Below are 25819 nucleotides of genomic sequence, written 5' to 3' on the forward strand. Positions count from 1 at the left end.
ACTTCCGTAGTTTCCGTTGATGACCTCTAGCCGCGTCTCACCTTTTTCTGCAAATGTTAACCAATTAAAATAGGGACTCGGTTCTAATTGCAAAGGTCGTCAATTTATCTAATCCTCATGGTAAGAATTAGTTAGTGTAGGAAGTAGGGAAATGGCACCCACAAGGACCTCTGGCCTATCTTGTTCCTCCACCTCGTTCTAACTCAAAAAAAAACAAAACATGGCAGTATTTCACTTAGGTCTTAATGCCTTCCTCCCTTCAATCACTTTAAATCCGGTTTCAAGTGAAGAATCTGTACTTGCATGTTAAAATATATATGTACATATAATTTTTAATGTGGATTTTTAATTCTTTGGTAACTCCCGAAGGCAATAAAAAAAATGGTATGACAGGAAAAAAAGAGTAAGCAAATAAATTATAAATGTGATACGCATCTGGCGGCCATGGATGTTTGTGTGAGGGAGTTTTATAATTATATTTTTTTTTCAAGGGTAAAGGGGTGAATGGGTTGGATATTACAAAGTTGTGTTCCTCCCCTCCCCAGTGTGTCTCTCTTTCCCTCTGTATCTGTTATCTCTATATCTCTCACTCTGTCTGTATGTCTGTCTTTTTATCTGTCGATTTGTCTGTCTGTCTGTCTGTCTTTATATCTATGTGTCAGTCTGTCTTTCTTTCTGTTTATGTCTGTCTCTGTCTGACTGTCTGTATCTTTTTCTGTCTGTCTGTCTGTCTGTCTGTCTCTTTCTCTCTCTGTGTCTCTTCTGTCTGTCTCTTTCTCTCTTTTTCTCTCTTCTGTCTGTCTGTCTGTCTGTCATATCACATTCGGTCTTCGCCGTTTCATCCACATTTTTCTGGGCTACTTTAATGGTCAATACATCCGCTAAAACACGTTCACATGTAGAGTCAGGACGAAGGAAACACCATTAATTTATAAACATATATTTTATACAAAAATTAGCTTAGCAAATGTGTGATGCCTTGAACTGACAGAGTTCTTAAACTTGCAGTTAGACTTGAATTCGTTAGTCTTCAACAGATTTTTGTTTTCTTTTTCGTTTTTGCTTTCTTGACTTTTACGACAAAAATAGATTCAGTCCTGGTGATGATTGGGAAGTCTTGTACTGACTAAAAAGACGGAATATCCAGGCATTTCTCAATTAAATTACTATATGGTGTTTTGATAAATATTTGATGCATGTATTTAATATATATATATATATATATATATATATATATATATATATATATATATATATATATATATATATATATATATATATATATATATATATATATATATATATATATATATATATGTGTGTGTATTTGTGTACGATCTATGTGTTATATGTATACCATAAACATTTATGTGTGTATTTGTTTTTATATCATCAAGACATACACACCACCATTATCATCTTGTTTTTTTTATAATATGGGAGTTGGCTTAACATTAAATTCTAGTAAAAATAGCATTTAAGCACTCGGTAGATGTCAGAGTTGAGGAAGGTGAAAGAGAGGGCACACAGAAGGCCAAAGATCAACTCGACATCACATTAGAAATAGTTAGAGAAACAAAACAGCATGACTAGATAGTTGTGACAAAAGCCATTCAAGAAACTTTCGAGGTTTCTTTAAAATTAAGTAAAAGTGTTATTTTTTTGGTTTTCGGAAAATCAAGACTAAGTGATATTTGTTAAGCCTTCAGCATCGTGGAACATTTGTGCTGTTGTGTTTTTGTTTTTCATTATGAACATTTCACGAAAAAAATAAGAGATGGGAACACTTGTTAAGAGAGTAATGAACAGCGTGGCAAGATGTTGGTTGAGAAAATAACACGTTGAACGGTGTGGCAAGATGTTGGTTGAGAAAATAACACGTTGAACGGTGTGGCAATATGTTGGTTGAGAAAATAACACGTTGAACGGTGTGGCAATATGTTGGTTGAGAAAATAACACGTTGAACGGCGTGGCAAAATGTTTAAGAAAGTAGTACATTGAATAGCTCAACAAAAACGTACAGTAGTTTGAGAAGAGAACGCGTTCAACGGCGTTACATGATGATGTCGCTGAAACATCGTTAAGAATTCTTACATAATTTGACGTGCGAGAGACATTGCTTGAAGGGGAGGAGAAAAGGGAGGGGCAAAGGAGAAAGGGGGTGTATCGTTGAGCTCGCGTTGTGTAGGAGAGAGAAGACGAAGACTCCAGAATCTTTTACATGTTGGAGACTCCGGCTTCCACTTCCTCCTCGTCGTTCTCGTCTGTACCGAAGTGCTGGGTGCCTGGAGGAGGGCGGTAGCCGGCGTAGTTGTTGGGCAGGGCGTTCTGGGAGAAGAAACCGCCATAGTCCCGTTGCATTTTCTTGGGCTTTATGAATTCACGAACCTGTAAGAGAGAGCCGTAAGTGTGGGCACCTTCCTCGCTGTACACACATAAATTAATGCCTTATGATTACTTGTGGGTACCTCGCTCCTCACAGCTACTTATTTAATGGTATCTTCCTCCCCACATTTATTTACTTAAAAGGTCTCTACTTCCCTATGTGTATTCAATTCAATATTTCTCTTTCCACGCATCCAAGGTTACAAATAATTAAAGTTTTCTTATTCTTTCATATGTATTCCTCTTTGCTGTAGTATACTCAGTTACTCAACAACTCGTTGCTACTTCACATAAACTGATGCCATCATTTCGACAAACAAACAAGGGTAAGTCAAATTGGTTTCCTTCTCCACTCTTTTTCCTTATCCTAATCCTTTACCTCATCCTTCCTCGTTTTATCCATATCCCCCTCCTCTAAGTATCCCTTTTTCTTCTTCCACCTCGCCTTTCATCCATCCTTCAACCCCTCACTTAATTCCTTTCTGAATTTCCCTCTATCTCCCTTCCCTTCTTCTATCCATCCCCTCCTCTACCTCACCTCCTCCCCTTTCATCCTCCAACATCCCAACCCATTCTCCGTTTCCCATCTCTTCCTTTTAATCCTCCATCCTCACTCTCTACTTTTTCCGGTCATCCTAATCTTCCTTCCTTCACCACTTTCCCTTCTTACCTCCGTACCATTATTTCCCCGTTTCCCTGGTGTAATAGTCGATCAAGTACTCTCCTTTTGTCCCTTGACCCTCCGTGATGGTGGCCAAATGGCGAGAATATATGGTATTACAGGGAAAGGTGACCTAACCTAACCTAAAGTGAGATGGTATTATCACCTGCCATGCTATGGTGTGGTTAAACCCGTTTTTTTTCTTCTGTAGACTGTGTTTGATGTCTACTCTAGCTGTGGTAGACTGAAGTATATATTGACTGTTGTTAATCTTGACTCTACGAGTAGTTTATATTGAATGAAATTAACACGCACGCAGATTAATGAATGCTCCTTCACTTCTCTTCTACATCCTTCCCATCACTCCCTCATTTCCTATAACCCATCTCTCCCTTCCTCCTTCCCCCCCATCCCTCTCTCTCTTCTTCTCTCCCATACCTCCCTCTCTCCTTCTTTCCCATCTCTTCCTCTCTCCTTCCCTTAAATCCTTTCTTTTTCTTTCTTTTCCATCTCTCCCCTTTCATCTCCCCCCATCACTCCTTCTAGATTCACGCCTTCCATCCTTTCTTTCTCCCTTCCCTTCCATCTCTCCCTTCTACATTTCCCCCTCACCTCTATCACTCTCTCCCATCCCTTCTCTCCCTCTAACTTCCCTTCCTTCTCTAGACTCACCTCTTCTTGTACAGGTTCGCCAAAGCCTTTAGGGGGCCACTTGTCGTCTCCTCGTCGCCTGATGGGCTGACTGATCTTGAAGGCGGGCTGTGACATCACCACCTGCAGTAATGAGATAATTAATTATAATACAAGCCAATAATTATTGGCTTGTATTATGGGAGGGACACTCTCTCTCTCTCTCTCTCTCTCTCTCTCTCTCTCTCTCTCTCTCTCTCTCTCTCTCTCTCTCTCTCTCTCTCTCTCATTATCTTTGTCTATTTGTATGTATGTATGTATGTATGGCTCTGTCTACCCAGTAGTAACTGGGAACCTGGATGTTAATCAATTTGCGGTTTTTATTCTTGGGTAATGGTCAGCCAGTGCAGTTGGCGAGTTGTCGGGGCTTCTCGGACTATTCCTTGACACTGGGTCATGCAGCTCGTTAACGTAGGGTGTGGTTGTTGTGTTGGCGACAGCTTCTACACCATAAACAAATTCACGCCTCGGTGGCCCTCGGGCCGGCCATCCTCGTTTCATGGGGGGCAACCATTATATATTTATGTATGTATGTATGTATGTATGTATGTATGTATGTATGTATGTATTTTTCTGTCTATTTTTGTTTGATTGTCTGTTTCAATCTATTTCATGTCTGTCTTTCTCTCTATCTCTCTCGGGTGTGCTTGAATGCTATGTTGAGAAATACACGTCTTTAAATATATGAGGAGAAAGAAAGTACCACATGCGGCAGAAACCGATAATGGGGTCAAGCAGAAGAAAAATAAAAAGAAATGAGGAAGGAGGAGGAGGAGGAGGAGGAGGAGGAGGAGAAGGGGGAGAAGAAGAAGAAAGAAGAAGAAGAAGAACCCCCAAAAATACGTGGGTCATGATCAAAGAGATAGAGAAGATGGGTCTGGTGTCCGGAGATGTCCTAGAGTGTCCTCCTTACCAAAATATATCCGATATTTTATTATCACGTCTCCAGGTTCACAATACAATAGACAGACAGAAAGACCACCTCGACCATATATATATATATATATATATATATATATATATATATATATATATATATATATATATATATATATATATATATATATATATATATATATATATATATACTGTATATATATATATATATATCATTTATAGCCCACCCGGACAAAGGTCATCGACCCACAACGGGGCGAAAAAATAAGAGTAAAAAGAAATTAAAAATAGAAGAGAAAAAGATTATATATACCACGAAGATGCCGGAAAACAAGCTTTTTGAAGTGAGACAGATTGTATGAGTATGGAAACAGAAGAAGGCAGAGCATTCCACAGTTTGGCTGTGTAAGGAAAGAAGGGTGTACTATAACGGGTTATTCCAATCTAGTGTGACCGACAGCCACACAGAAACGTTGGGCACTGCGGGCATGACGAGAGTTACGAGCCCTCGGCCTTGCCGACGGTACACAGGATGCCAATTCCATCGAACATATCCCGTTAAAGTACCTGTAAAAGAGAGAGAGTGAAGTAACATTGCGGCGAAGAGAAAGGGAAGAGAGATTATCAACTAAATGAGGAGAGTTAATAAGACGCAATGATTCTGATTGCACCCTATCTAACAGTTGGACAGAAGAAGAGCCACCCCAGATATGAGAGCAGCACTCCAAGTTAGGACGAATGAATCCCTTATAAACTTGAAGCAACTGCTCAGGAGTGAAGTAGCTACGGTATCAGTGCAGCATTCCCAGCTTTCAGGAGGCTTTAGCAATGTTGTGGATTTGTGGCTTCCATGAGATATTAGAGGAAATGGTGAGGCCTATCATATCTATTTTAGAATTTGGCAGAATGATCGCGTCATAAGATCTGATTGGTGAGAGACCATCTAAATTGGGAAGTGTAATTGGCAAATACTGTGTTTTATTGCTGTTGAATTTAACCAAGTTTCTACCTCCCCATTCGGAGATGCTGCACAGATCTGCATTTTTCGAGGAAATGATATCAGCTCTAGAAACAGATCTAATTTGAGAATTAGCGGGAAGGGAAAAATATGAAGAAGAGTGAAGAGTAGACTCATCAGCGTAAGAATGGATAGAAATAGTAGTAATATGAAGTAAATCATTGATAAAAAGAAGGAAGAGAGTAGGTGAAAGAAATAACCCAGTGGGACACCACTATAGGTAAACAAAGAGCGAGAGGTCGATCCTTCGACAACTGCCATGGATCGGCTTTCAAGGAATCTAGAAATTAGAGAACAAAGTGAGGGAGAGAAACCACAAGAGGGAAGTTTTGAGGTTTGTTGAAATTGTGGATTTTATTATGTTTTGAAGTTTTAAACACTGGAAGCTCTGAAGAACGGATCAAGTTTTCCTTCGAGTCTATTTTGGTATGAATATCGTGTATGTCTTAAACGTATAATTAAAGTTTGTATCTGGTATATTTTTCCTTAATTGTACAAATGTAGATTTTTGTTCATCATCATCAATCATCTTCTTCATCATCATCATCAACCTCCTCCCTTTATCTCTCCTCTATTTTTCATCAGAAAGAGTCGAAGAGGTTCGAGTTATCTCCAATCTTAGCTCATTCAGAATCCTTTCATACACACTGGTGGCTGATCCATTACGGCTTATTCTTGTGCACGTTTTGTATCTATCTTTCCATCCATCTCTTCCTTCCTTGTATATCTGTTTAATTGACTTTATCTCTGTCTGTCTGTTTGTCTGTCTGTATAGTTACATATCTGTTTATCCACATGAGAGGAGAAAGAAATTTGGGGGGAAACGAGTAGGAAGAGCTGTGTTGCGGGAGCGTGTTTATACTCTATGTATAAACACGCTCCCGCAGCACACGCACACATGGGGGCGCCGGTGGGTAGAGCGGTACCGCTCTTGCCTTGCAAGCGAGATGTCACGGGTGCGATTCCCGGGCCGGTGGAAAGTTGTTTGGACACACTTCCCAGCCTCCCTTGGTCCCTGTTCACCTAGCAGCAAAGTAGGTACCTGCTGTAAATCGAAAGTTGCGAATTTGTATTCAGGGAAAGTTGTTGGAGCTTCCAATAACTTGCTTAGACATAAACCCTTGACTCTTCGTCTTCTACGCCCTTGACTCTTCAGGCTTCTACGCCCTTAACCCATGAGACATAAAGGCTAGCATGAACTTAGCATGCTTCCCTGTTGGGCGCTGTAAACGCTTCTGCACTTCACCTTACATAAGGATGTAAGAGGGTGCCCAATAAAAAAACACACACACACACACACACACACACTGTGTATATGTCACTTGTTTACAAATATTACACTGGCCACGAAAGTATCAATGGATTTTATTGGTGTGAAGGCCCATTTGGGGCAGTGTAAATGTAGGTCTGTGTATGTTAAGCCTACGATGTATAAGAGATGGATATTACCAACAGAACACTTGACCGTATTCACTTCTACATCTATAAAGTTAGGTAGTCATTCATACAGCTGGGTGAACAGGGAGTTTCAATTGCGTAAACCAACATCACTTAAGCTAGTAATGTATGAAGTTGACCATTGCACCCTATATTGAATATAGAATTCGTTGAAAAGAATTTATGGTTTTAATTTGTTCGAAGAGGCCATATTGAACGTTAAATTCGTTTACAATAGACCGTGTGCGTAGAACTGGTTGAAAAGGTCACTGTGAGCACAGGCCCCGCTCACAACGACTTCTGTGTAAGTATAACTATATCTCAGAGGCTACATTGAACTTAGAACTCAGTTATAATATCCTCTGTGTACAACCACCCCGTGAACATAGGGATCATATACTCCGCACATAATTGGCTCGGGTGGACCCAATCCTCTTTCACAAAAGCCATATTGAACACAACGAGACGCTGCACCGCCTTAACAGACGTCGTCAGTCTCAACTATTGGAGATACTTTGAGAATATTGGGCAATGCATATCAAGTAAGACGAGGTCATCATTACCCAACAATAACAATATTTGACCATAAACTCACGATGAAATGGGTTTTTTTATATTAGACAATATGATATTACGTGTTTCAGAGAGAGAGCGCTCGCCAGTATATAAGGGATTGCATTTATACATGCCTCTTTATCCTTCATTATTGCTGGCAAACAATATATAATGATAAGGTCTTGAGATAAGCGGGAGCATTAGGATGGTGGTTGCACTTCAAGAGGCCTCGTTTGGTTCTAACAGATGGGGGTTAGCTGGGGACTGTCGATGAAAGGTTGCTGGCCTGACTGTGAGGATGTCTGGTAACCCCGTAGCCTTAAGGATTAGAAAAGGGTTTGGTGGTTATTCAGGGGTTTCTGTTTTGTTTTAAGGGTTTTTACTAATATTTAAGAGATTAATGTTTTGAGAAAGGATTATTTTGTACTTTATAGAGGTTCTTTAGGAATTGGACAAGGAATTTGTACTCATATTTAATGTGTTTTTAGGTATGCTAGATTGTTTTGTTTTTTTTGCTTATTGAGGTTCTTTACCTTTAGGATAAGATTTTTTTAATTTGCTGAAGGGTTCAAGATAAGGAGTTTCTTAAATTGTCTATAAGGTAGGATTAAAAGTGTTGTAAAAAATCCAATCATACTCTCAAAACACACCAATGCTCCTTTTACCTCACAGATTCGACCCGTTGAATAACCCAAGGCAGTATATTTGATGGACTGTACCTGGCAGGTAATGATCCCACTTGCCTTTTCATATCCAAAGTAATAGGAAATCCTCAGCCAGACGCGATTTTTAACCTCTTTAACTTTAAGCGATATTGTACAGGGAAAACAAAATGATTGGCTCAAAAGTTTTATTCCATCTAAAAAAATTATATTAAGGTATAGGTTGTTTTGCAGTATAGAATCTCATCTCGTCTCTCAGTTATGGTGTTCTCTCGTAATGCCTTGGGAATCTACGCTACGTTGATTCAGAAGACTAAGTGAAAATAAATATTAGGCTTGAGCTATTTGCTATTATCTCACTGGAAACATTACAAGGATCAACAAAAGAAAACCATCTTCGAAACCAAATTCAGTACTCAGTAAATTTCACTGATTATCATGTCGTTGGTCGTGTTTAATTCTATCAGGTAACCATTAGCTGAGGTAACTGTATAAGTGAATATTAACTGCTCATGGTCGCCACACCGTCTTAGGCTTCTATCTTGAGCGACTAAGGAGGTAAGCACTGTTTGTCTTGGTTGAAATTAGGCAGTTTGATTATAGCATTGGTTAGGAATGAAAGTGACTATGTAAGGTGAAGGAAGTAAGGAAGGCGAAAGTGGAAGATGTAAGGAAAAGTAAAGAAAGAGGGATGGAAAGCAGTAAGAGGAAGATGTAAGGTAAATTAAAGAAAGAAGAATGGAATACGAAAGAGAAAGATGTCAAGTAAATTACTGAAGCAAGTATGCAAGGCAGGAAGAGCGTTAAGAATATGTGTTTCGGCCTCGTGAATAATATATTTCCTTCTTGCCTCTCACACCTCCTTTACCCACACACTATAACCTAACCTAACCTGACCTAACCTAACCTAACCTAACCTAAGCCAAGATAGCATTAGGATGTTTAACCGTCAGGTGAAATAAGCTGGGGCTAATCATCAGGTGATGCCATGATAGTAATACCTTGAAGAACCCGAGAGTCTTCGAATAATGGCTTTAGCTCTTAATCAGAGCATAATTATAAGCTCACGCGTAAGAAATAAAATGAAGCAAAAATATGTAGAATAACTAAAAAAAAAGTGTGTGTGTGTGTGTGTATGTGTGTGTGTGTGTGTGTGTGTGTGTATGTGTGTGTGTGTGTGTGTGTGTGTGTGTGTGTGTTTATAATGGCACATTAGTTCATTTGATAATTAACACTAATAACTTTCAAATCTGATATTATACACACTTTAACACTTCCTCCAAAAAGCCGTATTTAGAAATACTTTTCCAGATTGCACGAACTAAAGACTTCCTTGGAGAGCAGTATGCCAATATGCCCTAGTGGATAATGAAATTACATGGGCATAAATACAGTACAGAATTGATTTCCTAAAATAGAAAGGCCTAAGGTGAGATATTGGGCCATATTCACAGTCGTTACACCACCCGACCGATCGGGAACACCGTCGGGTGTGGTTATTTAGAGACGCCACAGACCCGAAGGCAGTCCCGGTGGATCGGGTTTGCTATCGGGAATGTTGGAACATTTCAACGGGACCGGGTACCCGCCCTATGGTAGACCCGATGAAAATAAAAAAAAATTTTCACCCTCCAAATTTTGATATATTGAGCTAGAATATATTTAAAACTGATAGAAAATGAGTTTGTTGGTGACTGTTTTGTTCCATATACAATCAAAGATTGTTAGTTATTTACAAGTGTTAAGGAATCCCGGCTGTTGTGAGTATGCATCGCGCGTAAACTACACCGTGCCATTAAATACCCTAAAACTGCAAGAAGTATTTTAGAAAAGAAACAAAAACATCTATTTGTAGAGACATGTTAATGAACCTGCATGTTTATGTATACGATAAATAATGTTCCTAGAGCAAGAACCGTAAATTTTATATAGCAAGCACAAATGACCAACGAATTGACGATGTTTAAGAACAGCCTAGTCAGCCTCATCACAAAGGAATGTGGAACTAATTAAAACCTTATCAATTATTTTCAAGTCGCACTGCAGCTGAGAACTTAACTAGGGCACAATGTAAAGGGATGGGTAACAGAAATGAAGTAAAACAATTTAATATTAACATTCTGAAACATAAAATCATTTACTAAATATAAAAATTTTGTGAAATGCTGACGAGGGTACAGAATAAATGTGATTAGGTTAGGTTAGGTTAGGTTAGGAATTGTCGGCTAAGCAGCCACTTGCTGAAAGGTAAGGACATATTTCAGGAGGGATGAATACATGCCTTTTCCTGTATAACTTTGCCCTTCACTTGAAAAAGGCTAACAAGAGCACTGTACTGTTTAAAAGACAGTGGTATGCTTCGTTAATGACTATTCATATTTCCCGCACCTTCCCACTCCGTGTTGTGAAAACTGACTCATGGCAAACCAAGCGCCGGCCATCCCAGTGTGGCCAGCACCCGGTGAAATATAACCTTGAAAACAAAGCTCACGAACATCAGAGAATGATAAGTTCTATATCCCTTAGCTATCCTCTTAGCACTTATGTTCGTTTGGTCATTTGATGTGGGGTTTTTTGTTGGTTACATGTGTGTGTGTGTGTGTGTGTGTGTGTGTGTGTGTGTGTGTGTGTGTGTGTGTGTGTGTGTGTGTGTGTGTGTGTGTGTGCGCACACACTACACAGGGCGGTGAAATGCGTCTAGTGTGGCAGCATTATGTTAGTGTTAAGGTGCAAGCACTGCTTGCTCCCTCTCGCTTTCAGCTGCCGACGCCGGCTAGCCTTCGTGGCAAACAGGGAAGCAACCTGCATAAGTTTTCCCCTGCCAGTACACAGCCTCCACACCATCGAGACTCCTGTTGTGCCTCCTCATGGCGGCACACGGTAACCGGGTGCCTCGTGGGTCCACGCTAGATCAGCAGGGAATCTCAGAGTAGCAGTGGGCCCCAGAGGGATGGCACACAGGCTCACTGGCATGTGGACACATCCTGGCGCCTACCAACCACCACCCCCCTGCTGCCTTGCGGATTAACCTTCGCAGGAATAAGGCTGCGGGAGTAAACCCCCTAAAAAAATCTGCGGTGGAGCCCCGCATCAGGCAGACATGCTTACAGAGCTCCAACAAGACCCCAACGGCGGTGTAGATGGAAGAGGTGACCACCATGGAAACCCAACGACTACACTAGCGGACGAAGGCAATGCCTGATGGACAGGCTACTAAGGCGAAACCCAACAAACTGGGCTCGGCAATCCATTGCAACTCTCCCTCTTTCCAGTCGTTGCAACACTTGCACCACTGGATCAGGAAAAAAAGAGAGCCAAGATGTGTGGTTGCAGCCTGCTCTCCTGCCTCACCACAAAAATCAACTCACGCGCAGCCATCACCCAGTTAATCATACCACTAATCTTCATCAAACCCCTTATACGCCCCAAAAGTCCTATGGCGACGGACGAGTGGCGACGGGGACAGGCAGAGATGACCGCCGGGAGTCTCTAGTCACAACTCTGCACATGGGTGGCACAGATAAGATGGTCGTTTATGCGCTGGAATCTAGGCAGCAGTGCAATCCGGTCCTGTCTGTGCGACTGAGCAGCCCTTACAAGGAGCCACTCTGCTCACCCCACACGGGGAGGGGACTAGAAAAGGTGCCCTAAACATAGCCTGCCTAAAAACCCAACCTGTCTGGGCAACCGCACCCAGTAAGGTCATCCTTATGCGCTCGAAAACACAATCAAAATCACAGATCCAAACAAAAACAAACCATACAACCTCTTATGGTCACTGCATGGAATGTCAGGACCCTTCTAGATACTGACACAAATGCTCGTCCTGAAAGAAGAACTGCCCTTGTGCCAAAAGAGCTGCCTAGGTATAACATCGACATAACAGCCATCAGTGAGTCCCGGCTCCCAGAATAGGGCCAACTCACAGAACGCGGGTCTGGCTACACCTTCTTCTGGAAGGGTAACCTGCTGCAGAGAGAAACCTCATTTATGGAGTTGGCTTTGCCATCCACCAATGCATCCTACACAGGCTAATTGAAATGCCGATTGGGATCAACGAGCGCCTCATGACGCTTTGAGTCCCACTGAATCACTCACGTCATGCCTTCTTCATCAGTGCATACGCCCCAACACTGGATGCAGAGGATGACATCAAGGAGGCCTTTTATGCCGACTTCGACAGAGTGCTAACCTCTATCCCCAGAGAAGACAAGGTTGTGCTCCTTGGCGACTTCAATGCCAGAGTTGGCAGAGATGCTAACATTTGGCAGGGAACCATAGGGAAAAATGGACTAGGCAAGTGTAATCCCAATGACCTACTCCTCAGCAAGTGTGCTGCTCACAACCTCACTATCACCAATACCTTGTTTAGGCAAGCCAACAAGTTCAAGGGATCCTGGCAACACCCACAATCCAAATACTCGCATTTCATTGACTACATCATTGTCAGAGAAAGAGATTGCCGAGATGTCCTTATCACCTGTGCCATGCGTGTCTCAGACCACTGTGACACTGATAATCGACTTGTCAGATCCAAGCTCTCACTTCACATTGCCCCAAAACGGCGAAGGCAGCAAGCCTCCAGAAGAGGTTTTAATACTAAGCGTCTGGAGGATTTTAAACAACTCAACAGCAAACAACGTGAATCCCAGTGCCGAATGGGATACTCTTAATACTGTCATGACAAAGACCTGCGGAGAGACCCTTGGCCCGTTCAAAAGAATACACCGGGACTGGTTTGATGAAAATGATGCGGCAATCAAAGAACACATCTATGATAAACGTGCTGCTTTTACTGACTGGCAGAACAACCCTCAGTCTTGGACCAAAGCTGATACCTTCCGCAAGAAGAAAGCGGCAGTCCAGCAGGAACTTCACAATCTAAAGAAAGACTGGCTTAAAAATAAAGCATATGAAGCACAAAAACTTGCAGGACAACACAAGATGTGCAAATTTTTCATTTCCATCAAAACATTTTATGGGCATGTCACTCGTAGCACAGCCCCCCTTCGCTCATCTGACAGTAACCACATAATTAAAGTTCACGAAGGCCTCCTTCAGTGCTAGAAAGAGCATTACCTTTCATTGCTCAACCGAAACACCAATGTGGATGTCCTGACTACCCAACAGGTCCCTCAGCATCCAAAGCTGACCCACCTCAGCTATCATCCATCCCTGGATGAGGTAGCTACTGCCATCAAACAGATGAAAAATAACAAAGCCTCAGGGCCTGATGGAATCCCAGCCGGGGTGTATAAAGCAGTAGGACCTCTACTTACCAGCCGTCTCCACTCTCTTCTGGAGAATATATGGGAAAAGGAGGAAATCCCCCAAGCTCTTAAAGATGCCTCCATTGTCAATATTTATAAGAACATTGGGGACCGATCAGATTGTGGCAACTACCGTGGGATCTCGCTGCTCTCCGTAGCTGGCAAGATTATAGCCCGAATCCTCCTAAACAGACTTCTTCCTTAGGCGAAAACCTTCCTCCCAGAATCTCAATGTGGTTTTAGATCATCACCTGGCACCACTGACATGATGTTTGTTGCCCGCCAGATACAGGAAAAGTGCAGAGAAGAGCGTCATGACCTGTACATGGCTTTCATCGACCTAACCAAGGCCTTCGACTCGGTCAACAGGGAAGCCCTCAGGTGGACCCTCAGCCGTTTTGGCTGCTCACCAAATTCATCGCCATTGAGAGGCAACTTCACGATGGCATGAATTGCGGTGTCCTACACAATGGCTGCCTTCCTTACTCGTGTCAGTGCCAGTGCCAGGGTCCACAACGGACGTCGAATACTGGATGAAGAGACTTTTCAATATAAGACGACTCCAGGCAGGAAAAAAGTGTCGGTCACTTCCATCACCGGACTTCTGAATGCAGACGACCTGCACAACGGCACCCAGCCAGAGTTCTTTCCCATCCAAACAGGGGTTAAATAAGGGTGTATACTGGCACCAACTCTCTTTTCCATCTTCTTGGCTGCGTTCCTTATTCGTGTCAGCGCAAATTTAGCCGACTAGTAAATGTAACGTTGGCGGGCAACTGAAAAGGTATAAGGATAGTCTTAAGACAAACCTGAAAAAGTGCGAAATTGACCTCCTCACCTGGGAGACGATTACGCCACACCGTAACGCTTGGAGGATCACCACACAACAAGATGTCAATACTTTGGAGTTAGCCAGACTGCATAGCTAGGCAGACAAACGCCTACGCCGGAAAGACGCTGCCACCACCCCTCCGGCACTAGATTTAGTCCCCCACATGTGCAACATCTGTGATCGACCGTGCCGGTCCTGCATCGCCCTCTTTAGTCACCTCAGAACTCGCCAACCTAGGTGACTTCCTTAATAACTCATCCCTTACGGCATTAATCGCAAATATTCCGTGTGTTCACTGGCGATCACCAAGCGAGTAGCGAACTGTGAGTATTTGGTGGGACGATTAGTGCAGGTGCCAGGTGCGAGTGCCAGTGTCGATAGGCCTACTTTGGCAGGGGTGGTATCGAGACTCTCGCCCCTATGTGGCCAAATGTTCTACGCTTGCGGTCGCCTTCCCCAAGTAACAGACACTTCATGTAGGGTCGGCCGACCAAGTGAGTTTATATAACTAATATTACATCAGTGCGACCATAGAAATAGTGGTTATTTCTGCCAAGGATATATAAAAAAGTGTTAGGTGTGACAATTTCTTGCTCCCAGTGTATCATTCTGATGTGTGGATTGTCGGCCTCAGGGGGAGGCCTACACACCCACGCGCGCACGTAAGCCCCTACTACCCGGACACAGCAGTCCAGCCTGTCACCTCTCTGCCCTTTACTCATAAGAACTAGTTTATTGTTCTGTATGGGACCAAAGCAGATGTCAGAGGCGGACGTAACTGTCGCCCAAAGTGCGGAACACTATGCCGGGTAACAGACATTGTTGCGTTTGTGCTAGCCAGAAACAAAATTGCACTAGCTGTGATTGTGCGAGAAACAACCGACCATGTCGGAACCCACATGGCAGGGAGCCAACACAGGAGGCCACAGTGGATATTGCCGGGACCCAACCGCCCTATGATATCTTAAATGATAGCAGTGAGTCTACTCAACCTGAAAATGTAGTACTAATAAACGCTGCTCCAATAGTAGCAGATGTTCACGAAGTGAATGAGAGACAGCCACCACAGTGGAATTGCATGTCGATGGAAAATGCAGACATATGGGTTAAAGAAACTTACTCAGAAATTGTCAGGTGGTTGCCAGCTAACCTGTTTGAACCACCCAAGTGTGCGGCCACCAAAGAAATGATTCGGGAGATGATTCGCCTCATGACTGAGTACACTCAGGATTGCTTCCTTGCCCCTTTAGCTCTTCAAATTCTGGCAATAATACCACATCTATTCTGTCAGAGGACACACAATGACTAAGCACAAAGAAAATGCGGCAGCAATGAAGAGAAGATTGACAATGTGGCAGAATGGGCCCGTGATGATCTCCTATGTGAAGCAAGAACATTGCAGGAGAGTCTAAAATTTACAGGAGACGGAAAGCAAAACACCGAAGATTTTGCAAGAAAGTTTGGAAACAAAATGCGTGTGTGAAAAGTGTCTTTAGCGGTAAGATCTCTCACACAGGAGAGGCGAAGACGACGGCATCAGGTTCCAGGGTGACTATATCCCCAAATGCTGTCCTGTTCGAGAAAATAACAGGAGGGATGGTGTGGAAAAATACACTGAAGACTCAGGGAGGTGCCGGCCCTTCAGGTCTGGAGGCAAACGGTTGGAGAGTCATCCTCAGCACTAACAAGTTTGGCCCCGTAGCAAGTGATCTCTGCACTGCCATCCTCATGCTGCCAACACCTCCATTCTCTGACGGCCTGCCGCCTCATTCCCCTGGATAAGAATCCAGGTTGTAGGCCTATAGGGGTGGGGGAAGTGCTGAGGCGGATCATTGGAAAATTCATAATGGAGGTGGTAAGGGATGATGACAGGTCAGCAGCAGGGAACCTGCAAGTTTGTGCTGGCCACCAGGTTCTGTCGGATATTGCTAAAACAGAGCCACATGCGGTTTTGCGGCATTCACCCATGGAATCGAGCATCGCTGGAACTACCTGATGCGCACTATCCCTGATATCGGACCTCTCCTCCACCACCAGGAAGAAGCCATCAGCGTCAATTTCATTCCAAAATTAGTGAAACACCTTCACTTAACTTCAACCGAAAGGTCACTCCTTGCACTACCATCGAGACTGGGAGGAATACAGTAGGATTGACCAATCCAGAGGAGATTGCTGCTCACGAACATCAAACCAGGCAAGCTCACGGTAGCCCTCACCGACCACATAATGGCTCAGAATGCAACAGGTGAGGTGGATGCCAGTGAATTAAACAAGATTCGACGGCCCATTACAACAGAACGATAGCACGGCCCATGTGATAAGTTGCAGCAACTGATGCTGCAAGTGCCAGAGAATTTGAAAAAAAGTAACTATAATGCAGGGGGTGGGCGCCTCGAACTGGCTAACTATATTACTGATAAGGGCAAATGGTTTCAGTCTTAACAAACAAAAATTTACAGATGCCATTGCTCTAAGGTACGGTAGGCCAGTAGAATGTTTGCCCTCCCAATGCGTTTGTGGCTCTTCCTAGGACGTCGACCATGCCATGGTGTTCAAGAAAGGGGGCTTCGTATGCATAAGGCACGACAAAGTAAGGGATCTCACTGCAAATATGTTGAAGGAAATCTGTTATGATGTCCGAGTAGAACCGACCCCCCTTCCATTGCACTATGAGAATTTCCAACATAGGACTTCAAACACATCCAACAAAGCCCATGTGGACGTCTGTGCTCGAGGATTCTGGACACGGGGACAGCGAGCCTTTTTCGACATGAAGAATTTTGATCCCATGGCCGCAGGTCACTGCAACCTAACTCTCGATGCTGCACACAGGAGGAACAAGAACGACAAAATTAGAGCAAATGGGGAGAGAATTTAGAACGTTAATCAAGGTAGCTTCACTCCTCTGGTGTTCACAACCTCTGGTGGGATGGGACCAAGTGCTAGATACTTCTATTCCAGACTCACTGAGGTGTTATCTGAACAGAAACAGCATCCCAGAAGTTATATTATAGCCTGGTTGAGATATCGACTGTCCTTCTCTCTCCTTAGGTCTGCTTTGCTTTGCTTCAGAGGAACGAGAGCATCGACCCCAAAACTGACAACAGCTGCAGATATTGACTACGAGGCAATAGTCACTGAATACCGCATAGATCGGCATCTCAACTAACTCAACACAGGTAGGGTAGCTACTTATGGATTAGGATAGTTAATTTTAAGGTAATGAAATGGCGGCGAAGGTGTGGTTAATTGGGGGAGGCTGGAGGCCACGATTAAGAAACAAACAAAACAAAGTAGTAGTTGTATGTGTGTGTGTGTGTGTGTGTGTGTGTGTGTGTGTGTGTGTGTGTGTGGTAAATATTATTGGAGTACTCGAAACCTGGGTTATGGCAACAGTGGGCTGATTTGGAAATGTTGGCAGTCCTGCTTGGTTGCTCGGTATTCCGACCCATTGTAGAGCCCAAAGCACGTTCTTGAATGACCTCTCCCCACGCAAGCGTTGGGTTCCCGATGGTCAGCCTGACCATCGGGTATGATGTTCGTGAATACGGCCCATTGTTGATAAATAGTTGTTTCATGAACTCTTGGCTATAGGTTGACAATACGTGTTCTCTCCTAGAGATCAAGGTGCTAAGACCAATCTTGAGGTACTCTGTAATTATCTCTTTAATATTGGATTCATATAATTGTCTCTATAACAATGAAAATGATAATATTTGATAATCATGTAAAGAGTGGAATACCTTGATAAAGTATAGATAATGTTAGCAAGACTAAATAATTTATGGATATAGTTTTTGCATCATCGTTTACACAATTATACAAACTTATTTACGTACTGTTTGTAGATATGTAGATATATGAGACGAATATGGCTGTAATATGTAACTCTGTACTATTTACCATTATTGATTCAGGTCTCTGTATTATATGTTTTATAATCATACTCCCTTTTGTCACCGAGTGTTAGTTCAGGTTTTGGGCACATGCGCGCTGTACGCGCATGCGCAGAGAGAGATACCCAGAGAGATTCCAAGACAGGACGCTGTTTACCCCTGTCTTAACTCCTTTTTGTGTTTGTACCAGAAATAGAACTTACGGACTTGACATCAGTGTGTTTCCTTTACCCCTGAGTGTAAGGACCACCTGAGTCTCCCACACTGTTTAATATCGAATCAATTGTTTCATTTTGTCACGCTGAATGTGGACATGACCAATAATTACTTGGGATACTGGTGATGAAAACTGATTTTAAAAGTAACTAATTTACATCAGTTTTGCATGATAGAAAACTAACTACCAATGGTAGCATATCGCTTTTATCATCAGGCACACGGGCTCGTTCAGAGTCGACTGGTTGAATTAGCGCTCTCGGCAACATAGCTTTGCGAGACCATCTGAACTGTTGCTGTTGTCGGCCGTCTATCGTTTATCCCCCCATAAGCTTTTCACCTTTTCTTATTATAAAAAAAAATATTTCACTGATACTTTTCATAAATGTTCGTTAGACAGCCACCATTCAAGACTTACACCATTTCTCTAAAAATAGAGAAATTGCATTGGCTATCTTCTTTTATGACTTTCCTTGCTCTTTCATTTTTTGGCCAACCTGCACTCTTACCTTCCCTGCCCGCCATCTCTCTTCATCCTCTCACTCCCTCGTCAGCCCCTCCCACGATCCCTCCTCCCCCTACTCCTCCACTCTTTCACCAAACATAGTTCCCAAGTTATTGCCTTTCATTTTTCCTTCTGAATTTTAGCATTTCCTTTTCTCCCGAATTCCCTTTCTTCTCCCCCCACTCTCTCTCTCTCACAATCTCTCTTTATTCCTCTTTCTTTTAGCTCCTTCTCTTCTTTCTTCCTTATGCCTCTATCCTCTCCTCTCCTTTATTTATTCCTCTCTCCTTCTCTCCCTCTCTCTGTCCTTCTCTCCCGCTTCCTTCTTACGTTCTCATTCTTTTTCCTCCTATTTTTACACTTCCTTCATCTCCATGTTCTACAGTATTACCCCATCCATATCTCTCTATTTCTCATTTGCTCGTCATTTCTTCTGCCTTATCTTTTCTAAGGCATTATCTCGTTCTTATCTTATTCCCCTCGTATCCATCCTTCTCTCTCTCTGTCTCACCGTCATTTATATCTGAAATTTCTCTCCCTTTCCTTCTTAATCTCTCTTTGTCTCCCTTTCTCTCGATTCCACTCCAAACTTTTCTTTTTGCTTCTCTTCTTCCTCATCTTCTCTTCACTTCTCTCTTCTATTGGTTTTCTCCAGTTCTCTTTCCCTTCTTTCTTTTTTCCCCTCACTCCTTTCCCTGCTTGTCCTCTCTTTCCTTCTCCTTCTCTTCCTCAGTTCCCTCACCCTTTTCCATGTCTATCCTGTCTTTTCCATTACCCTTTCTTCCCCCTTCTTTCCCCTCACTTCTCTTCCCTAATTCCTTCACTCACCTCCGACTCCTTCTCTTTCACGCCTCTTCTGCTCCACTCCTTCTCTTTTCCCTTACTCCTTGTCTATCTTCTCTTTCCTTTCACTCCTATCTTCCCTTCCCCTCCCACCTCTTTTCCCTCACCCCTTTCCATATTTGTCCTTTCTTTCCCCTCACTCCTTTCCATATTTGTCTTCTTTTTCCCTTTCCATCCCCTTCCCTGTCCCCCCCCTCTTTCATCATCCTTCTTTCCAGTCTTTTTTTTTTTTGGGCTCTCGTCATTTCACTGAACTTTAGTACGATGGAAAATCTCTCCCTCCTCCTACGCATGTACAGTAGCTAAAAGAACAATCTGTGCATACTTTGTGGGAAGCAATATGAGACCATGGACAATAAATTTTGGTATAGGAGGGCTGTCACGAGTCACACGTAAAATTTCGGAGCATATCGACCCCCACCTGCACAGATAGTTGTTTTAGCTACTGTACACTTTATTTATCAAGCTTGTATTCGTCCTCCTCTTTCTTCCTCTTCACCCAATTATTTCTCCCCCACTCTCTTCCTCCCCATCGTTGCTCCCTCTTTACCCAGCCCATTCTTCTCCTCCTTAACCTCCTCTTCCATTTCCTTCCTGCATAAACGCCCTTCTTACTCACCTTAACAGGCACGCTGTGGTCGACGGGGGCGTTTTCCTTGAATTTGAACCCAGAGGGGTAAGTCGTCGTCATGTTAGGAGCATTGTTGATCTGTGGAAGAGAAGAGCACGGTGTTAGTCTGGTGTAGGAGGACCATCATCTTAGTTCTTTGTCAGGAGGCTGTTGCGTTCAGGGTTTTGGGCAGATCATAAACTTCGTGAAAACAGAACCCCGAGTCTATCGTAGCGCCATAGACCCCGAGTGTAGGATGTAGTGCCGCTTAAATGAGTGTGTGTTGTAGCGCCACTAACACCGTGTATGTTGTAGTGCCACTAACACTGGGTGTGTGTTGTAGTGCCACTAACACTGGGTGTGTGTTGTAGTGCCACTAGCACTGAATGTGTATTGTAATGCCACTTGCACTCAGTGTGTGTTGTAATGCCACTTACACTGAGTGTGTGATGTAGTGCTACTTGCCTATCCAATTCAGTACTACTTTTTATCCATACCAATGAGTGAAGACCTTGTTCATAACACCAACGTCTTCATCCAGAATAAAAGTCAAGAAGGGCAATTGGTTATCATGTGTTCAATATATCCGCCTTTTTAGTCTCACTGCGATGTTGAGACACTTCGTCTCCTGAGTCGGTATTGAAAATAAGCGGTTAAAACATTTAAAAATGATGTACTCCTAAGAAAATATCCATCATTGCACATTTGCAGGGAATGCTGCACTCAGTAGTGCTACTACCACACGGTTTCAGTTGGGAGTGGAGGACGATGGCATCTGGGATAGCCCGTGACTTTTTGGTTGAAATTCCAATTTGCAGAGCCTCTGGCAACAAGAACTTATGTATACACTGGACACTGTGTGGAACTCCCTGAAAATGTATATGTTTTTATGTTAAATAACCTCCATCAGTTCAAATCATCCCTTTTTTAAATAGCGCCAGTCTCTGGTAAGGAGACGACGCCTCGGCGAAGACATTTAACATTGACACTTGTCTGATCTCTCCATGTACTTTTTTGGTGGGGTAAGAAAAAGAAAAAAAAAGATTAGCCAATAGAAGCCTTTCCGACGAACGTTACTCTGGTGAACGTTTTCCGATATTTTCACTTTGGTGACCCGCTGAGGTAGACTTTGTCGACCAACACTATTTTGGGAATGTTCTTTTCACTATTTTCTCCGTGCAATTCTCCCGCCCTCGCTGGTTCACTGCTTCATATTGATATGCACGCCGACATTCGTCAAAGGAAAGGTGTGTGGGTAAATTGAAAGAGAGAGAGAGAGAGAGAGAGAGAGAGAGAGAGAGAGAGAGAGAGGGCTTTACTTTTTCACACTGACAGTCAAAATGTAGACAAAATATTATCATCCTTGAATTAGTGAATTTAGTGTCCAGATTCACATAGTGGACGGTCTCTAACTTAACTTAGTCATTGTAATTGTCAGTGAATATCTTATTTACTATAAACTTCAAGGTACCCTGTAATATACTAAATGGGGCTATAAACTAAATGTGTTCCAGACCTAACCAAACCTAACCTAACCTAACCAACTCACCTCTCTCAACCTATGCTAATCTTACATTACATATCATAATCCAACATGTCCTGTAATAACCTAACTTAACCTAACATATCCACCTAATTTAACTGAAATTCATTTGTGTTGTTTACATGCGTCTTTAGTTCGATTGGAAAGATATTCTTTTATTTTGTACTGCTGAGAATAGAACTTAATATTATGAATATACCCCTGTAGAGCAATCTTTAGTTATTAACTCGAGAATAGGATTGGAATTTGCTATTTGTTTGCAACATATAACAAGTTTTCAAATGACCGGGCTAGGGGGGGGGGATTGTAACATTATGGCCGCCCGAATAATAAGGTCGCCCATAGTACGCCCACATGCCGTCCACTCTCCCACAGTCCTCAATGGCTGTGGTCCACGCGGTCAAACCTCGTGGTGTCCAATATATCTTTGACCAACTATCTTCCGTATTAAGGGAAAACTTTCTTAAGGAAAGATAATTATAGTAAGACAGACTACCACAATGTTCCCGGTGGTAAAAGAAACTATACTGTGTATGCCAAACATTGGCACTCATGGGCCTAACCACGCCTGCGGTATGTGTAACCAATTAATTATGGGCAATTGAGAGGTGCTCAGAGATGAGACAATAAAGTAAGTTGTTGGGCAGTTAGAGGGCCATTTGTATGTGGAACTAATTCAATTCCGAGTGGGTAGGTAGTAAAGTTGTGAGGACCAGGAACTCGTGGTGTGGCAGCGGCCTTTAGGATCAATGGCGGGCAGCAACGAGTAAGAACATAAAAATAAAAGGAACTGCAGCGAGATAAATTGGCCCGATCTAATGATTGTGTTTGGTAATTTGTTCCACTCAACCAAAACTATATTTCCAAACCCGTGTTTACGTATTTCACGTCTAAATCTAAAATTTTATAATTTAAAACCATTGCTAACCGTTCGCTCCTGATTTGATATTTTAAGTTCTTTACTTATATCAACCTTTTTTAACCCCATCTTCCATTTGCATGCTACGATCATTTCGCTCCTCACTCTACGTTTCTCAAGAGAATACCGATTTAGTTATATTAATCTGTCTCTATTCTCAAAGTTCCTAATACCCACGATTAGCTTAGTCATATTCTTCTGAATTTTTTCTAGGGATTCAATATCCATTCTATAGTACGGTGACCAAAACCGAACCGCATAATCCAAAAGAGGTCTCGCGTACACGAGATAAGCTGTAAGGATAACCTAGTTTACCCTGTTACTAACACTCCTTCCTAACTTGGTTTTAGGTCCCTACTTATCAATACCTTTGATCTTTCTTTCAATCAGATTTCTGCTTATGTGTGTTGCTCAGCTGATAGCTGGTTCCCTTGCTTCCATTTCCTAGCCCTAGAATTTTACAGTTTTCCACATTAAATTTCATCTGCCAATTTTCAGTCCACACTAAATGCTTGTTTAGGTTTTCCTGTAATGTTTCAGCGTCCTCATCATATTTAATTACATGCTCTATTTATGTGTCGTTAGCAAATTTAATTATGATGCTGTCTACGCCTATAACTATGTCGTTAATCCATATAATGATAAGTAAAGGTCCAAGTACTGAGCATTTAGGGGTACGCCACTTGTACAGTTAATGCTGACTCTGCTTTCTGTCCGTTAATCATGCCCTAACTCAATTTAAAATTTATCATGAGCCTCCACTTTACAGATTAGTCATTTTCATGAGGGGACACTATCCTCTAACTGCCGGTGCAGGATAGTGATTTAGCTCCCTTTTCGAAAATTGGTATCACATTCGCTATCATCCAGGACTCGGGCACTGCACCTGATCTTAAAGACAAGTTCAGCAATTTCCCTAAAGACATAATAAACTCTTCCTAAATACCTTATTGCGACTTATTAAGTTTTAGTTTATCTATTTGTTATCTATTTGTGTTCTTCATTATCACTCTGGATGGTTGCCCCGGGTACCATGTTTAGGTTTTCGGTTGTGAAAATTTTTAAAAATATATTTTCAAAATATTGTTCAGTCTCCCCGCCTTGGTCCGTTTTGGTAATTTAATAGAATTATCTTGCATGTAGACGTCTCCCTGTTTGATTCTTCTCTATGTACCCTTTTTCTGCTCAATAATATCCTTTAAGTAATTATTCATACATTTAGGTCATTGTTACATTATCTTAGCTTTTTTGTAGAATTATTTGGTTTTTGCGCATTAAGTAACATATTATTTAAATTTTAATGGTGTTCGACAACATCATATCTCGTGAACAGGTCGCCTGATAAGGCCGGGTCGCCCTCTGCAGTCATATATTGTGAGATCGTGTATTTTACATCTAAACGCGAGACGCTCTCCTTCAGCTGTCTTCTCAGCCCACCATAGTTTACTCTCCGGTAATCGGGGACAGCAATGGAATTTCCCCTGGGACTGACACTCAGTGAAATTTTAAATCTTAATTTCTTGTGAGCGCTGTTACTGTAGCTTGTTCGTTCCCTGCGTAGAAATCAAGGGGATTTATGTCAGGTAACCGTAGGTTTCATCACATTCCTATAAATCCTCTCATGTGCTGTAATTCCGAAACTATTGAGAATTGACAATTTGATCATATAATAATTTATCTTTATTGATATCTCAGGAAAACACCGCCTGAATTATGTAAGGTATTTAGAGAACACCCTGTGTATGTCCAGCCGGCAATTGACGCCAACTTGCCTGGATAACCATTCACTGCCTATTCCCCTTCTCGGTAGAACACGACATATGAGAGGGATCCCTCCCTCCATCCTAATAGCTACCTTGACTTTAGCAAGGAGCTCTTTGCTCCAACACCGGCCAATATCTTTGCTTCTTGCATTAAGGCATAAAATGGGTTTGTTTCAATAATTGCCAGACGTGATATTGGCTATCCTATCTACTATATCTTCCAACCCGGCTCCTGACAGACACACCCTCGTCCTCATAGTCTTATCCTTATTACAGAAAGTACGAGCCATGTACTGTACATTATTTGTGAATCGCCAACCATTAAGGTTTTCTTACCTTCTATGTCGACCTTATCTTCATCATTCTTATCTCCCTGTATGTCTATCAGAAGACTAAAAGACTTTGAGGATTTAGTTTCTTTAGCCCCCTTTATCATGAGCCCTGTGAATCTCCGTTCTCTGGCTGGAGTGTGGTTGTTGGCCCTGGTGTTAGCTACTAAAGGAATATCAGATATAATTTTGAACTGTACTTAACTTATAGATCAATTAGCAAATAAGGTTCCCTACCTTTCAATCTTCTTTACTCTAAGTTAATATAGCTAACCTAAAGAGTCCCCAGTTCGGTTGATGGACGAGTATACTCGCTAAGATTGAACAGAGTGAGACTACCACTGAATTATTATTTGCCAGGGAATAACAGTATTATATTTTACAAAGTGCTTCTTATTTACTACCATTAAACAGATGTTTATGTTATAACCCAACTTAACCTGACCTTATCAAATCTAACCTAATCAAACCTAACCAAACTTAATCTGACTTAACCTAACGATTGGGATTGAAGCCCATAAGGATTAGGTTCCATTAGGACTGGGACACAGTTATGATGGTTAGATTACCTTAGATTTGGAGCTATTAGACGTGAGGTCAATTGGACGAGTCACCTTACTGTGCCACACAGTGAAGCAACTTTGTCGGTGAATAACTGAAACCATCCACTGAAGCTAAACGAATCGTGTAAGTGAATAACTGAAACCATCCACTGAAGCTAAACGAATCCTGTAAGTGAATAACTGAAACCATCCACCGAATCTAAACGAATCCTGTAAGTGAATAA

At 42.2% G+C, this 25819-nt stretch overlaps 1 protein-coding gene across 4 annotated transcripts in view; it reads right to left on the reverse strand.

The window, feature by feature from the left end:
* Positions 1-1417: 1417 nt before the first annotated feature.
* LOC121869768 (calcium-binding protein P-like) overlaps positions 1418-25819 on the reverse strand; it is a 126927-nt gene continuing 102525 nt past the window's right edge. For all 4 annotated transcript variants that reach the window (XM_042371338.1, XM_042371356.1, XM_042371345.1 and 1 more), the window contains 3 exons: positions 20488-20577; positions 3720-3821; positions 1418-2389 (listed from right to left, as the gene is read on the reverse strand). In XM_042371338.1, coding sequence (XP_042227272.1) covers positions 2219-2389; positions 3720-3821; positions 20488-20577 — 363 coding nt within the window. In that variant the 3' untranslated portion in view covers positions 1418-2218. The remainder of the gene's footprint in view (positions 2390-3719; positions 3822-20487; positions 20578-25819) is intronic.

The sequence above is a fragment of the Homarus americanus genome, unplaced genomic scaffold (assembly GCF_018991925.1).
Source record: "Homarus americanus isolate GMGI-L3 unplaced genomic scaffold, GMGI_Hamer_2.0 scaffold32583, whole genome shotgun sequence".
Lineage (NCBI taxonomy): Eukaryota > Metazoa > Arthropoda > Malacostraca > Decapoda > Nephropidae > Homarus > Homarus americanus.